Source organism: Gambusia affinis, linkage group LG01 (assembly GCF_019740435.1).
Source record: "Gambusia affinis linkage group LG01, SWU_Gaff_1.0, whole genome shotgun sequence".
NCBI lineage: Eukaryota > Metazoa > Chordata > Actinopteri > Cyprinodontiformes > Poeciliidae > Gambusia > Gambusia affinis.
In genome coordinates, this window is record NC_057868.1 from 19,441,934 (window position 1) to 19,459,698 (window position 17,765).

A 17,765-nucleotide genomic window follows, 5' to 3' on the forward strand; every position below is an offset into this window, starting at 1 on the left:
ATTTTCAGAGCAACAGTTTTTATTTATTAAATTTCAGATTTAAAAGGTAAATATAATAATATGACTTCACTGGATGGTGACAAATTTCTATGTTAAGCATTTTCTATATTGGTTTTCTGATTTGGTTGAATCAAATGTTAGTAAAGTATTCTAGCTTGGCATTGAAATTTTAATAAACTTTAGGTACTTGTTTTTAATACAGACAGACATCAGTGCAGGCTAGTTTTGGGTCTGGACCAGCATTCCACTTAGATGTATGCAGTTTTCACTACAACCTCACAGGTGGCGATAGTGAGCTGGTTTGTCAACTGTTTCCTCAAAAGAACAAAAGAACTGTTAAGGTGATTTACCAGGTGAAATTTGACTATTTTTATATCTTCATGGTTACTGCTGAAGATCAATATACCACTTCACTCAGCATATTTTTAAAAAAGGATGTTCTTGTAATGTTTTTTCTTCTTCTACTCTTCTGGTTAACTTTTTGTAAAGCGCTGTATGTTTAGCGCCACCTTTAGAACAGCTGTGTTACTCAGTTAAAAGGAAATTACCTGGGTAACTTAATATTGGGATTTTAACTTATTTTTTTCTCCTGGCCCACGACTATGTTCTTTTTAATTATGTAGCCCACATGAAGTATTGACTTTACGTAAAGCTGCAGTTTAAAAATATACAGTCAGGTAATCATATTAGTCTGAAAATGTCTGTTTATAACCTGACACCTACTAAATGGGTAAAAACACAAATGTAGGCAGATATGTGTTCCGTATAAAGCAAGGTGATTTTTGCAGTAAAACAATTTTGTGTTAAGTGCAAAAAAGGAATTAGTCAAAACAAAAAAAAAAAGTTATGTTCAGGGATGTCTAAAGTGGTTTGAAAGACTTTATTTTCCCACCACAAACATCCAAGCACACAGCCTAATAGCATTAACGGTTATTTGAGGAAAAGCATCTGCATCACTTAAGCCAACATTTACCAAAGCAAAACTGGAGTTTGCCAGAGTTAGCTTCCTATTTAACATGAGCCAGATGATGTTCTCTAAGCCACTCTATCAGTCTAAGTCCAGCATACTGTACACTGTCTAATCTGAACTAAAGCCTCCTCTGACAGCTAAAATCCAATTATTACACATCTCTACAGAAACTCACTTGCATATGAGAGCCTGTGAAAAGGCTGCGCTGCTGGGCCCAGACAGACACTGGAATGCAAACACCTGGTTCACTCAAAATTACATTTGACAAAAAAATGTCTACAGCGATGATAAAATGTAAAAAGTGAATCAGTCAGTTTAAAAGGTGGGTTTCATCAAAGTAGCTCCAATATGGTTCCAAGTCCCAGAGTTTCACTGACCTTCCCTTCGTTTTCCAAAGAGAACATCCATCATGAGGAATCGCCAAGCCAAATTCTCACTTTGCTCTTGGCAGACTTGGAGTTGAACAGGTGAGCTGTTGACTTTCACTGGATCAGATCCACTAATGCAAACAGCATTACAGTTTCTCATTGTAATTCAGGGGTTGTTAGGTCGTAAAAAACAACAAACCAAAGTACAGAGGTTTATAACGACTACCATCCCCATCAGTAACAATGGGCCCTAATGGTGTTAGTTGTGGGGCTTTTTTCAGCAAGAAAAGAGAAGCTGGTTTGAGTTAAGCTCAATTCATTTGTCCCAAAGAGAAATCAACTCATAGTCCAAGAATCTTCACAAACTCATTGTTTGATGATGTTGTGGGCAGGAAGTATCTCCAGTCGCAATCAATTTGGCAAGAAATCTGAAAATATCTCTGACTCAAAACTGTTTCAACATGACAGTTTCATGACTGTCCTCATATAATAACTGATCAATTTCCAGGCAGCAGAAACAATATTTCAAAGTAACTCAAAGTAATCTTTTGTCAGTAATATCATCAGCTGCTAGTGAGCACAGCTAAACCTCCCAGTTTGCTTTACCTGCTCTTCTTCAAATCTCTGTGTGGCCATGTGGTGGAAAAGCCAAGATGGAGAGAGTATTCAAGCAATAATGCTAACCCTCATCAAAAACATACCTGGAGTGTAGCCTTGAATCTTTATTCATGCTTGAGAAATCCTTTAATCTCCACGGCAACCATCCAGCTGTGCTAAATGCCTGGGAAGTGTAAGGTTGGTAATGAGCCATGTTATGATGACTTCCTGAAGGCGGAGTTTCAGAAAGAGCAGGAGTTTTTAAAGAGATAGAGGTCCAATTTTAATATGTTAAATCAAATAAAGTCAAATTTGATAGATGCTGCATTTTTATAATAACTGAAGTTAACAATTACTTGATTATAAAATAAAATGGCGCTCGGTGCCTGAAAATCAACTAATACTGCCCTTTTGAAGTTAAAAAGCAGGAGCAAAAAGCTCATAGAAGAATATGTGAAAAAGTCTGAATATTTTTGCTGGGTACTTTCTGTGCTGCAACTACAGAAACTCACTTCAAACAAGACATTTGAGTGTTTTATCTTCACCTTACTTTCATGAAAGAAAAGACCCGCAGTTAACAAAAACATATCTTTGCATACATACACAAATATGAATAATTAAATCAACAAATATGCATTAATGAATGCGTTGGTTTGCACAAATACACACAGTTCTCATCAAACTAACCTCAAAGCACAACGCAGCATAAATGCGCATCAATAAATAATTATACTCTTCATTAGACGCTGCAGGTCAGCGGTTTGTGAGTGTGCAGCAAAGATTTGTGTCCAGAAGGGCCAGCGGTCTTTTGTAAAGCATGCAGTTGGCTTTTTGACCTACTTAAACAGCTGAAAAGAAATATAAATTACCCTTTCGTAACATTGTTCCTGCATAGAAGACGTCTTGGGAAATCATTAATTATACTTGACAAGGAAAGATTAGGTTTTAGCAAAACTGCTATTCTAGTTGTAATTCAAGATATCTTTGAGAAACAAGTAGGATTCGTTTTAAATGTGCAGCTAAAGTTTTCAAACTGAGGGAAAATGTGGAGTTTTTTTATTTTTTATTTTTCTTTTGCTGTTTTGTTTTTGCCAACTCAGATTTCTTTCAGACTGCTGGTGGTTTTCTGGGAGAAAAAGGTCACTTGGGATCCAAGTCATACAGCTTAAAGGCTAAAGCAGCCACAAGCTGCAAAACACTCCGAATCCACAACAAGCCCACCCTCTCATGGGCCATTTAGCTGCCATTAATCTATTTTGTCTTGTGCTCTGGCTAACAATGAACACCACTGTTTGTAAAAAAAAAATTAAAAAAAATCTGAGTTTATAAACACCGCTCAATCTGCTGGATTAAAGAAATCTTCCAATTGTGAGCACATTATTAATTAGGAGGCTTTCTAGATGTCAAATGTAGCCGCCTGAAGCTAAAAAAGCACTCAGAGGACAACAGAAATTACAAGAAAAAAACATATGAGTGAGCTCTGCAGCTTAAATCACTGAAATGCCTTTGATTTGTGAGACATTTTGCTGTGTCATGCATCAAAATGTCACACAAGGCGGGAGGGACATGGTGGAAAAAAAGACCACTTCGTCAAAAACTGTTTCTCTTTTGAGGGTCCTGTAGAAAGTATTTGACTGCAATTTTGAGTAGAAGGTACATTATTCATCAGTGTGCTATAATAGTAATAATAGTAATAATAATAATTATAATAATAATAAAATCCTCCCCCAAAGTCTCTGAGTCAGAAAATCTTACATAATAAACAAATCTTAGTCAAGTCTAACATGGCTTTCTATAACGTTTGTGAGAAGATAAAAAAACACACTGTTTAGTTTGGGTCTGGGTTTAAAGGCTCTATTTACAGTACGGAACAACTTTCGAATTATGTTTTCTGCATAAAACGATGTTTAGCTATGAGTTAAATATTTACATTTTACTTCTTGTTACATCCAAACTTCTGCTGATCCTTTTTTTCCCCTCACATGACAACCTGCCATGACATCTCCAGTACAGTTATTTAAACGCCTCAGAGTTTTATTTTAATGCATGGAATAACCTTCTGTATGCATCTTGCAAGTTTTAAAATTAAAAATAAGACATTTTTAAACCAGTTGACCAGTGGTGGTGCCTTTGCCAAGAAAGTCTGCTGCTTTTGGAGCGGTCTGCAGTCAGGGTGGTTTTGGATACGAACCACGCCAGCGTTCACTTCAACCAAACTGAGACCTTAGTTTGTAGGTGAACCAGAGTTCACTTTTCTGGTCCACATTAGAGTTTGATTACACATTAACAACTTCCCAAGCGAACCAGACTTTCTTGGCAAAGGAACTGGAGTTTGATTAAGGTGGACTAAACAGGGCTGGTGTGAATGCACCTTAAGACTCCTAATTTACATTATTTATAATTAATTATAATTATAAGAGGTGATGTGACATTGTGTGTATGACAGAGTAGTCACTATAAAACAGGATTTAACTAACACTTCAAAACAAAAAGCTCTTTCACAAAACATTCAAAAACAACATTCAGACTACAAATCTACTTGTAGTCGGCTCCTCACAGAGAATCATGTTTATTTCAAGCAAAAGCATACAGAGGTAAAGTTGTTGTTTTTTTTTTTTTTTTTTTTTTGCAATCAAAACTTCCTATTTTAGGTTTTTTTTAAGTTGTGCCACCCTGAACTTTTTACTGGCCTGTTTTATACAGCAACAACACGGAAACTTACCAAACTAGATCAGTATTTCTGATCTAGTTTCTTGTGTGAATATCTTATATATCTTAATATACTTGAAATATGACAAAACCTTACAAGTAACTTTTCAGCGAGAGACAGGTGATTCTTTAAGACAATAAATGCTTAATGTCAATGAAAAAGCACCAGTTACACTTGCAGAATATTTCACTTATGAGAAGATTTTTTTAAGTGAAATATTCTGCTAGTGGAACTGGTACTTCTTTTAAAAATAAATTTTAATAAATTATTGACTTCAAACAAGCTCCTAAGTCTTCCTGAAAAGTTACTAGTAAGTTAGCTTTGTTTTATTTCAAGTGTACTAAAATATTCACACCAGAACAAAAATACTTGATAAGATTTTGTGTTTTTGCAGCGTGGACACGTCTATGAAAATGTTCTAGAAGCACCATTGCCTTTGACTAGATGTTTGACACACATTTTGTGTTACTTTTTTACCAATGATTCTCACTGAGTTCAAATGTTGTTTGACTTTGTAAAATTCTAGTAACTCTGAACTATTTTTGCTGTAATTTGATTAGACGTGTCTTGCAGATCTGCCTGATATTTCCCCAAAATACCCTGACAACACTGTACTCCAATCACAAGGCTTTTTACAAGGTCCAAAAAAACTAACTAAAATGTGTATGACCAATCCTCCAGTCATGAATGCATGACTGACAGCTGGTTTCCATTATTAAGGTTAATATTGCTGTGCATGATGCAAGAACAGTCATTAGAGCATGAATATTCTCAATCACAGCATGACAAAACCATGATGCAATCTGGGTGATCCATGCAACTGATATGACCAGAGCTACGATGATGGAGAGAAAGAGACTGAAAGAGAGAGAAAAAAATTCACAAAGTCTCCAGATCTCTGGAGGACAGGATAGAAAATGTCACAGAAATAGACTGCAATCGTGGCCAGCGGTGCTCAACAGGGATAAATATTAATAAACACTACCAATCTCTGACAAATTTATAAGAAGTGATTGCGAGAGGTACACTCATTTTGGTGGGGGCTGTGTTGGGGATGTGGGAGATGGGAGAATAACTGCATAAGCATCTGTTTGCTCCAGTGTGACATCTAACTTGTGCTTTTGCCAACAGTGCATCCTCAAGTGAGCACACTCTCGTTATTATCACTTGTGTCTTTTGTCCTATTGTTTTCAGCAAGTTTCTGCAAACAAGAATAACAAGTGGACAAAAAACATACAAATGAGCACTCAGAGAGAAAAATCACAATACCAATGAGATAAAGAAGAACCTAAACACACACACACACACTGAAAGATAGCTTCCTCTATCCCTCTCTCCATCTGAATCAGTCTCATTAGCCATGCTAAGGACGTAGCTTAGCAGGGTTGGCCTGCACGCTGCGCTGTAGGGTTGGACGGCGGCCCAAGGCAGAGAAGGTCACCCACCACTCAGTTTAATTCCCACAAGACCAGCTCTGGCCCCTTCCTGATAATGAGCGGGTATAAATTTGCGCAGGGTGAGACGTGGAGCTCTGGACACACCCATCACAGCTTGAAAATATGGCAAAAAAAAAATTATTAAAAAAAACTAGGGCAAAAGGGTGAACTCCTGGAAAGTTTTTACCTTTAAATGAGAGGGGTGACTGATTTACAGCTCTTAAAAAGAGGAAAAAGCTCAAGTGACTAGTTAATATAAAAAAAACTAACATATGAGGATACCGCACCACAACATAATGTGTGCAGTGTGTACATAGCATGAAAAACTTTTATCCTGACTTCCTGTTGTGAGATTTCTTTTCTGAAATTTTGCAATGTCTCTTAAAATGTCTGATATGTAAGTACAAGTCAATCTTGAGATGTAAGAAATATAACCACAGCAATGGAGGGCACACACACACACACACCCACACACACAGGCACACGCAAATTTCTGGATTTTTATTCAAGCTCGGCCTAAATTAAAAACACAAAATGCATCAGTGCTTGAAGGAAGATATGAATTTTATATAAGTGAGTGATCTGAAGAGATTTGTAAGAGCAAGTGAACACATTTAGGACTGAATGATAAGCTAATAAACTAAAGATTATTTTGTTATTGATTAACTGATTATTCAGATGATTAATCATACAAAAGGAATAGCACAATCTACAGATTTTTCATTTAAACACTTAAAAGTTCTTTATACAATATTATATATACATTACATATATAATATAATAAGAGCTGTTGCCTTGCAGCAAGAAGGTTCTGGGTTCGATTCCCGGCCCGGGGTCTTTCTGCATGGAGTTTGCATGTTCTCCCTGTGCATGGTGGGTTCTCTCCGGGTTCTCCGGCTTCCTCCCACAGTCCAAAAACATGACTGTCAGGTTAATTGGTCTCTCTAGAATCTAGAGTCTAGATTCTCCCTAGGTGTGAGTGTGTGTGTGTGTGAATGGTTGTGTGTTCTCTCTGTTTCTGTGATGCCCTGCGACAGACTGGTGACCTGTCCAGGGTGAACCCCGCCTCTCTCCCGAAATGTCTCGACACCACCACCTCTTGACCCCACTCGGGGCAAGTGTGTTAAAAAATGAATTGATATAACAGATGAACATAAAATGCAGAACTATAGTTTAGTGGGGAAGATAAAACTATATCACTTGAGGAGTTTTAGCCAAAACATATTTATGAATTAATGCTTTTTTTTCTTTATCTTGAACACAAATATGTTCAAGATAAAAAATGGCCTTTTTTTAATTTGTACATTCCAGTTAAAGATTCTATTTCAGTTTACTATTATTTAAAAATTAGTTTAATCTCAATTAATCCTTTCAGCAGTAGAAACCTTTGAAAATCCAGCTCCTGGAGTGGCTGTTTTTCAAAAACCAGCAAACGACATGTTACGGGTGGAGACTAGTTATTTAAGCCTCTTTCAAATATTTAAGATTTGCTCTATGAAAAAATTAAGGCGAATTTTTCAGCAACTTATGTTCCAATGATAAATTACTGAACACTGAACCGAGAATAGTTGAAGGTCCAGTTCATTACTTCACTCTGGCTCCTTGCTGCTTCTCCACACTAACAAATGATTTAACACCAGGAATTCAAAACAGAAATTCATCACCCTGATTTAGCTCACAATACAAATGAATAATTTCCATGTTGTCCAAACACAACACAAACAAAGACCATAAAGTCCAGTTGGGTTAACTCATTAGTTAACCTTGACAATATCAACAAATATATATATATATGTGGGCAGGTTAGAATATTTTATGTTTCAACCACATTTATGCTGTTTTGATGGTGCCATTAAGATCTCTTGTTACAACAAGATGCATGATTTATAACATGATCATTTGTCACCTGGCTTGTTAAGCAACAATCTCATTACACCGAAGATCCTCTCAGGTGATGTTAAAAATTTAATAGTGTTGGAGCAAAAAGAAATGTCTGTTTCCTGTCTGATTCCTGCATGTCTCTTAAACTGAGCCGGTAGAACAGTGTCCACATGACGCTGGTGCAGGAGCAAAGATCTCTCACTGCTCTCGTCAGGATACATTGAACATGCCTGTACGACCAGATCATAAATTCATCACGGTGACATCCTGGAGCAAGCACCGCTGACTCGACCTTGATCGATCACAGGCAGAACGACAGATGGCTAGAAAGGACAGTCATACCATATATATCTGTACGTCCATTAGCATAATGACATGCATATGCAGTACAAGTCATTGTACAAGGCCACGTTGGGTTTGGATAATGTCAGGGGTAAGTGTCAGAGACGCTCCATTAATTGTTTGAAATAGTAAATTAGTAGGTAATTAATTTACTATTGACAGATATGTGACAGATGTTCAAGAACACAAAATTTTAATAAGAAAGCACCACTGATTTTCAAGATGGTGGTTATAGTTTTACTAGTTCACAAAGAATATTTCAATCACCTAAATGTAGAAGCTGTTGCTTATTTTGTGTTCTCACTCAATTACCCTGACCGTTACTTTCCTACGCAATTCCTCTTAATTCTCATCTCCCTTCGGTTCTCCATCTGGCATTTTGCCCATTGAGTTTGATTTTTATGGTAGAATTTTAACCAGGCCAATAACACAAAGCGGAATTGTGAAAGATGACAATGTTCTGTGTTGTTTTCAAATTATAGTCTACCTACGGTTGTAGTTTGGCAATGGCAGCAGAGGAAGGGAACAAAGCCGTTCAGTCTGTGTTGGCCATGCTTACAAATATCGAACAAGTCTGAGCAAGAAGAATGTTTAAGACATTTTTTGTTTGCAAAGAAAATATGGTCATACATTCCACAGGGTTGAAGACAGTGTACACAAGTTCCAGCGTAGCTGGGGCATTACAAATGTCACGGCCAAACATTAGCAAAATCAGATCCAATCAGTTCAAACTTCAAACCTCCAGCAAGCAGAAGCTTCTCAATAGTCAAGGGTCCAGACCCTATGGATGAAGCAAAACCTAAAACCAGGTATGTCCTTTTTACCAGGCTATCTCTAACGGGAATAGTGTCCAAAACTGAGAAGCTAATGAGACCCCAAACTGACTATGATGACCTTCTACAATTATTATCAGCCCTAAATGAAAATGTTGTGGAAACTTGGTGAGTCTCAGAATATCACTATTTAAACTGTGAGTACTGGAGGTTACTTTTATCTTCCTAACTATCCTCCTTGCTGTGTCTATTGGAAAGACAAAGTCCAGACTTGTTTGTCTCAGTTCCAGGTCTATTAGATTGATTAGTTATAACAAATGATGGCAGATATCGGATGGAAGGGTCATATCCTGAATTACAAAACTCAAAAGACATTTCTCATTTCTCTTAGCTACTTTTTGAATAGTAACTAAGAGAAATGGGAGTCTGTGTCACCTCATGTTTTCCGCCAGAGAAAAAAATCAGGCATGGATTATTGAGTAAAAGTTCAAAACAAGATGTAGGTCAACATAGTTTGCAAAGATTTTGCACAAATATTTACAAACACAATCACTTTCAAAAAAAGCTGAGGAGAAGGTGGAAAGAAAGCTAGAGACAATCAAAATCTTGAGGGAGATTGAGACAGAAGCAGCAAAAGAAGATCAAAAAACAAATAGGTTAAAAGCTAAAACCTTAAACACAATATTTAAAAGCAAAGCAAGAAAGCAACTGATGAAATAAGAAGCCCAGGAAGCTCGAGGTTAGCAAAATGAAAGAATTCTCCATGGAAATGATGAGACTGGAGTAAAAGATAGGAGAGAAATAGAAAATAGAATAGCAGAGAAAGCAAGAGGATATGGAGGCAGAGAGGTGTGGAGTAGTCCAGAGATTTATGGCAGGTTGTTATGGAGCACCGACTGAATAACGGAGGGTGAGACCAGGTGAATTATTCATGACCATACTGGGGCTGAGAGTGTGTGTTGTGCGCCGGTGACGGGAGCAAGTGAAACACACAAATACTAACTTCACTCACAGACACCCCTAGGAAAGCCGAATAAAAGCTTTGACAAGCCGTCATCAGCTTCAGATCAAATTATATAGGGACACAACGTTCCTCAGACCAGAGCACAGAGATATCTGGACTACACTGAAAACCAGAATCAGGAAGGAAATTATACTTCCATCCATTTGGGTCTTGTTAATGTCAGTGCTAATAAATGTTTCTTATAATCATGCAGTATATCTCAAGCAGGAGTCAATTTATTCTGATTTAGTTAACTTAGTTCTGAATCTGGAAACATCTTTCAATTTGTCCCTGTCTGTAAGGCAGTCAGACTGGAAATGTTTCAATTTAATATAAATACATCATATGCCTTGAGCTGATTAGAGGAAACATACTCCTCTGGCTAACTGGTGTTACCGTTTAAATACAGTCTGTAAAGAATTTTTCAATGCAATCCTACTATCACAAAGAGTTCCTCTAGTGATTTTTATTTTTTATTTTTATGAAATTTATTTATAAAAAATAAATAATACCAAAAAGTATTGTTCATACATGCACTGGGAAACAAACCAATAATGCAAAATTAATTATTTTCAGCTTGGAAACTATCTTTTTCCAATCAGTGAACGCACCATAGATAAGAGCTTACCAGGTTGAAGTAACAACCTTCGTTGGTGTGGAAGCTGTTAATGGATGAAGACAACTCAAAGTTGATGACTGTTTTTATGAGGGAGGATCTTAACATACTGAAGTAAGATGTAGAAGTTATTTAGAAGGGAAATGTATTATGTGCCATATGTCTGTCTATGGTTCATATAGGCTGTGAATAAGTGAGAAGGAGAGAGAGCAAAACTTTTAGCTAGAGTTGTACAGATATAAAATTCTGGGCCCAAATCGATACCAGATATAAACATTGCTGCTATGGCCAAAAACCAATATTTTCCAAATAGATGGAAACAAATTTCAGTGGTTCATATCAGCCCAGTTTTATTTAATGGCCAACAGCGGTGATATATCATGAATCCATACGTTTACCAATAGGAAGGTTGAACAAAGTTTTGAGTTTGTGTTTTTAACTGCTGTCTTTCAAGGAACATAATGGATTTGGAAATATTATCAGAGTTTGGGTCAATCTCTACTTTTTTCCCAATTCCCTATACCAAATGCCATCTATAAAAACAACATAACAGCCTCATTTTACAAATATACCTTATTTTGAACCATCAACTGATCAAAGTAGACAGCAGGCCATGCACATCTTTAACCAACCAAACAGACAGAAGAATCTGTGAAACGCAACAGTGATGCAGTTAAGCCTGCTTTGAGCTGCTGACTGCAGACTGGATAAATTCCTACCACAATCTGTATGGGTATGGATGAGCATGCAATCTATATTCAGATCACAGAAACACTTCTGGGAAATACTGTCTTGAACACTCACCGAGTTGATGCAGGCCAGCTCCTTGTTGAGCAGCCAGGGCAGGGAGAGTTTTCCCTCTCCTTTGTAGCATGACTGAATCCTCTCTTTAATCTTTTCCTTTATCTGCCTCATTGTGAACAAACACAAAGCCGACTCCTTGGGCGGCTTGGCTCTGTTCTTCTGACCTTGGGCGAATACAGTGAACAGAACCTCTTCGTGCTCTCGAATACCAAGAGAACGTGCCAAGCGGGTTCCTGGTCTGGCCAGGTAGGCGTCCTGAACCAAGCGGTACTCCACTCCATCCTTAGTGCAGCCGATGGGGAATTCGACATACGAGTAGAACTTGGGGTCGTCGACACACAGTCGGACGATCTTGGAGGTGAAGAACTGTTCGCTGCTCGCATCTGGCGAGGTAAGCTGGGTGTCAAGTTGTAAGGTGAGGTAATAGACAAACTGCTCACTGTTGAAGCCGTAAATGTAGTAGATGTCAAATGCCGGGAACTTGGACAGGGTGTCGGAGGGAATCTTAAGCTGTGAAGATACAAACTCGTCCTGGTACACAAAGCTGAACATGTCGGCGTTCTCCTCGTTCGACATCAGCTTGCGACTCGACAGCGTAGGAAAGTACTCCGATTTCCCGTCGATGGGGGTGCCGACGAAGAGCTTGCCGCCCCCGCCAAAGATGTCAGGGGGGATCACCACACCAGACATGGTGCCCGCCTCTGCAACGCTGGATAGATAATGCTCTTTACGGTGGTGTGGCTCACCGAGCTTAAATAAATCATCCAGACGCAGGAACTGGCATATTCCCTGGGAAGTACTCCCACACGCAATTAAGCGGTTGTGGGCAGCATCGAGTAGCAGGAGTTTATTGACATTAGAAGTCTGCACTAGCTCATGTGGGCAGGACTGGACACCAGGAGGCGGGTAACAGCGAGGGTTATCGGTGACGGGCCCGGTGACATGGCTCCGCAGCTTGGTGAGGTTGCCAGACAGCTTGTAGATCCAGTTGACGGCTCCCAGGTAGACCTCTCCGGTTTTGTTGTGGACCACCAAATGTGTGAGACCACCTTCCGGCGGAGAGAAGGAGAGGAGAGAAGAGGTGGGGGGAGTGGTAGATGCGCAGGTCTTAGGGAGGGAGAGGAGAAGGAAGAGCAAGGGGAAGATGAGAAGGGGTGGATTAAGGTGTGAGGACATGGTGGTGAGGGGAGGGAAGTTAGTGTATGTTTTTGAGAGCGTAATCCGTTAAAGGGTCAGTTGGTGCCTTATACGACTGCAGGGTACAATGATGTATAAGTAGAAAAAAGTCTCAAAGTAGTAATCTTCCTGTTCTCTTTTATCCTCCTTTCTCTGGTGGAGATTTTATATCCTCATCCCTTGATCCTCAGCCATGCCTGCCACCAGCCCTGAGAGAGAAAGAAAGCAAAATATTAGCAAAGATTTCAATTATTTTCATGCACTCTTCTTTTAGATATTTAGATAACTAATCAGAATTATTCAGCAACAAAAATGATGATCCAAGTGTTGGTCCAAACTCACCCAGGACTTAAAGAAAAGGCCTGGATGAAGAAATAAATCTAAAGATAAGTGTAACAATAGAAGGGACTGCTGGATTTACTTTATTGACTTCTCTACTCCTTGAGAATTGTTTTTCCAGACTGAGCAAAACTATGATCCTTTGTGTATTGACAGCTAAAAGGTATTAAAAGATTCAGTTGGAAAAGTGAACACCAGCACACAGACTTAGACATATTTAAATGAACCCTTTTTATGTTGGGAAATTGTGATTCTTCTTGTTGCAGATCAGTTGGTCTTTGCGGACCACAGTCGTCTGCAATATGTAATCCTTGTGTGACAACACTTCCCTGAACTTTCTAACTGACAGCCATCTTGGCAGGCAGTTGCAATGGAGTTGTCATAACAATAAACAAACCACAATCTTACAATTAGCTCTTTCTGAAAAGCCTTCTAATAGAATTATTCATATTTTTTGGAGTGTGTCCTGTGTTGGAAACATAGCATAATCACAGTGAGTGAAGAGTGAAGAAAGACCAACAGAAGGATAACATCTCATTTTAGTCATCTAAAACAAACTTGCGGGATAAAGTGCTGTATTGGTGGATTTTCTCCATGTACACTTCAATCAATCATTAAGTTTGTCACCATTTTCTGAGCCAAACATCCATGTTACTATAATAAACGTTAAACTGTGCTGTCAACCCTCCAAAACTATTGCAACATGCATTTCTCCTCAAAGTCTGCCAAAAATAATTTTTTCCATTAATTTGCAGAGAGTGTGACAGACTATGATTTGTCGTCACAGCTCAGAAAAGAGCTGAAGAGCTCAACATTGACCTCTTGTGAAACTGTAAAAGGTTAAAAATTTGTTTTTAATAAAGTTGTATCTTACAGTTGTGACTATTTTCAGTTTGACTTGTTTTAAATAGCAAATCTGTGGAAACCATTGGCTCACATACTAGCAGTAAGCTTCCTACTATTTTTTTTTCACTTTTCTTAAACTCAATGCAATAAGACAATTTTTAGGTAACATGATTTATTACTAACAAGAACTGCACACAAACTCACTTTAACTGCATCGTCCCTTTAAGATATAGTTATTTGGCAGTTTTCGGCAGATTTTGTTTTTCAATTGATTGGTTTAATTGAAGCAGTGAATTGAAAAAAGTAAACATTTTCTTTATAGTCATTCTTAGCCACATGTTTAAATTTGCTGTAAATTTACAAATGTATAATAGATTGCTATTGTGCTGAATATGTAATATAATAAGAGAAAACCTAAATGTTGGAATCTAATGTTTCCAGAAGAAAAATAAAATCTCACCTCTCCACTTTTAAAGTCATTAGAAAGCTTGAGAACACAACCTGAAGAATTGGGAGATCACCTAACTCTCCAAAACTTGCAAGCTGGATAGTATATAGAACCAAACTCATATTTCCTTAGGAAAAGAAACAAAAGAGCTGCACAGTGGTGCAATTGGTAGCACTGTTGCCTTACAGCAAGAAGGTCCTGGGTTCGATTCCCACCCTGGGGTCTTCCTGCATGGTTAAGTTTGCATGTTCTCCCTTTGCAAACTCCATGCAAAGGGAGAACATACGTGGGTTCTCTCTGGGTTCTCTGGCTTCCTCCCACAAAAACATGACTGTCAGGTTAATTGGTCTCACTTGTCCTTGTCCTGTCTGTGTCTGTGTTACCCTACATCTCACCTGAAACGTTTGTGGGAGATAGGCACCAGCACCCCTCCCAACTCTACTAGGGACAAGAGTGTACAGAAAATGGACGGAAACAAAAGAATTCAGTGACTTTTTAAATAACAAACCAGTGCTGGAGAAAACCATCCAAAATGATAAAGTAAAGAAATAACAGTGAGAAGGACAAAAGCGAAAGCTATTTGGCTTCACACCAGCAGAACATAAAGGCAGAGGAGATGGTGAAAACAGATTGCTATAAAAGCTAACAAAAAGAAAGAGAGTTGAACCATCCATCCACTTCTTATTACAACCATCCATTCATTCATTTTCAATATCCTCTTATCTGATCAGATGATGGTAGGCTGGGCAGGCTCTTAAAATGCAATTGAGGACAGGTAAGATCTTGAAAACCAGTTTGGCTCCTCCACATGCTAAAGCACCAACACCTTCCTAAGTCTTTTATACTCTGTGATGAAGACAGTGGATGTTGCTGAACTTGACAAACACTTCTTGGCAAAATAGAAGTGGTAAAGTCTGAGAAACACAGAGAATTTAATATATTACCATTCATTTCCAATAATGTTTTAAAACACACTATGTTGCAACATGGAACTGATGGTTTGTAAAATCAAGGCTCCTTTAATCTCAGTTTCAAAACATTTAAAATGTTCACAATGTATTATAGTTTAGCCACCAGCAACTGGAATGCTGTTCATCACTCTATTTAGCATAATTATGTTAAACAGCGTTAGCATGACCGTTAGCATGTCGGTTGGTATAAAGAGGCTTTTGAAGGAGAGTATTATTAGCAGCTAGTAAACAGCTAGCATTCACTTTTCAGGCTCTTAATAGTGCTGCAATGTAAACCAAACTGCCAAAAAGTAACAGGAATCTGTACATCACTGATAATTAGTTTACAACCATTACTAAACTCTTATCTTGTCATAATTTTATATTTTGATTTAGTTCTTTAATTCTTTAACTATGTTTTCAAACCAAGCTATAATCTGCCTGGTGGCACAGCAAAGAGTCTATTAAAGGACAGCATTATCAGCAGTTAACCTGAAGTAGTAGTTAACTTCACTAAGTAATTAGATAACATCAACTTTTTAAGCTCTTTAAAGCGATTCAAAATAAACCAAAATGTCAAAAATAGGACAAGAATCTGCGCATCTTGTACATTTAATTTAGAAGTATTGCTAAACTAATAGTTTTATACATTTGTTAAGTTCTTCCACCACTGCGTAATTTTACCAAACATTTCACATCTGTTTAATATACCAGCTGAAGAACCCGACCATACAGTATGGCTCAGAATGAGATTATCTCTGTTTGACAACTGTAAAAATAGTAAATGCTGCTCATTGCAATGCTCTCCTAGGTTAGAAAATAAAATAAGCAAATTTTGAGAAAAAAATGCACTTTTAAAGCCTTGTTACAGCTTGTCAGTAGCTAGTCTATACCTGAATATAGCAGAGGCTAATGCTCTTTATTACTTCAGTGGTGCATGCACAGCTAGGTTCAGATCACAAGGGAAAGGCTTGTATCATAATAGCGTTTGGTCAGCAAACTATTCTCGTCTCCAGTTTCTGCTCCTTATTCTTCCTTTCATTACATTCCTCTCTCTCTGTCCTCTCAGACACTTTCCTCCCCGTCAATAGTGTCTTTCATCTCCTGGCCAGCCCTGATTACAGTGGCCCTGATGACGATGCTGCTGCCCGTCCCATCAGGACAATCCGGCTACTGTTGCTGTCTCAGACCCTCACACTGAAAGCATGCAACACAGACGTACAGTGTGCTGTCCAAAACCAATTCAAACGAGTACACTAGATTAAATTTACCTCAACAAAATCTATGCTTGAAATCTAGAGACATAAAATGAACAGACTGAATGTATTCCTGTAAAACAAAGCATTACCCACAACATGGAAAAGGAAATGGATGAAATACTTGTATTGGTTGATAAAAGACATGAAAATGAAGCTATTCTTGCCACTTTCCTTTCTACTGCAGAAATGCTATAAATAGCACCAGGCATGGACTTGGTAGCAATATAGACTTAATAACCAGTGAAACTGATATGTGATGTCAACAGCTGTTTGACTAAACTAGGACAAATAGATGAGAGGAGCAAAGACGACATCCCAGAACAGAGAAACAAGGTAGTGATTTAAAAGTCTTTCTTTGAATAGCAAGATTAGATCAAAAGGAGAAAAATGTTCTTTATTTGTAAAGAAATTTGTAGAACAGTGACTGTGGAGAAATAAATAATAAAAGAAAATCAGACAAAAAAAACAAATGGGACAGAATATTCTAATGGGAACAAATTCCCATCTTTGTACACAGAAAGATGCCCTTGTTTAGTCAAAATACAGCCTCACATTATCTTACATAAAAAGCATTTTTTATAAAATTATATTATATGCTGTATGTATGTATATATTAGGTCTGACAACGTTGCACTTTTAGAACTGCCAAAATTAGGACGCCTAATGTTTTTAAATGACACCCAAGAGAAAGAGGAGTAGTGACCAGAGTTACATCTGAGTGGCAGCCATGAAATGGAGTGATGAACTCCGACGTTAAAAATTGTGCTAAACAGTCTGTTTATGGGAGGGAAGATGCTCTGAGTGTTCAATGAGACCAAAAAAATGTTATATGAAAAAGAACCCCCAAAAAACCTAACTCGTCATTATAACATTATCTACAGCCAACTCTAGCTGTAGAATGGGACAAACTAGTTCCTGAAGACTGGTCAGGATTTTGCATTGTCCTATGAATGATTACTTTGACTGTACTACGACTGTCGCATTCAGGTTCGCCCTGAGTTGAGTTATTGCTGTTGGCATATCAGTTGCCCACACAACCACAGATCCTGGCCAAACACTTAGGCAAATGTAAACACACCACTTCTTTAGCATTTAGCTCACATGCCTGCTGGCCTCACTGTGTTGGTCTAGATGCAAATGTGCATCCTTCAAATTTCAATTCTTGTTTTCTACCCAAACACAAACAGAAGCATGTCTAGGCACATTAGCCAAAACATTAACTCTGTGCATATAATACATATACTTAA

General features: G+C 38.0%; 1 protein-coding gene across 1 annotated transcript in view; it reads right to left on the reverse strand.

Annotated features, from left to right (window-relative positions):
* LOC122827114 (plexin-A1-like) overlaps positions 1-17,765 on the reverse strand; it is a 164,660-nt gene that overhangs the window by 111,786 nt on the left and 35,109 nt on the right. Inside the window, exon 3 of the mRNA XM_044109740.1 lies at positions 11,501-12,885. Coding sequence (XP_043965675.1) covers positions 11,501-12,676 — 1,176 coding nt within the window. The 5' untranslated portion in view covers positions 12,677-12,885. The remainder of the gene's footprint in view (positions 1-11,500; positions 12,886-17,765) is intronic.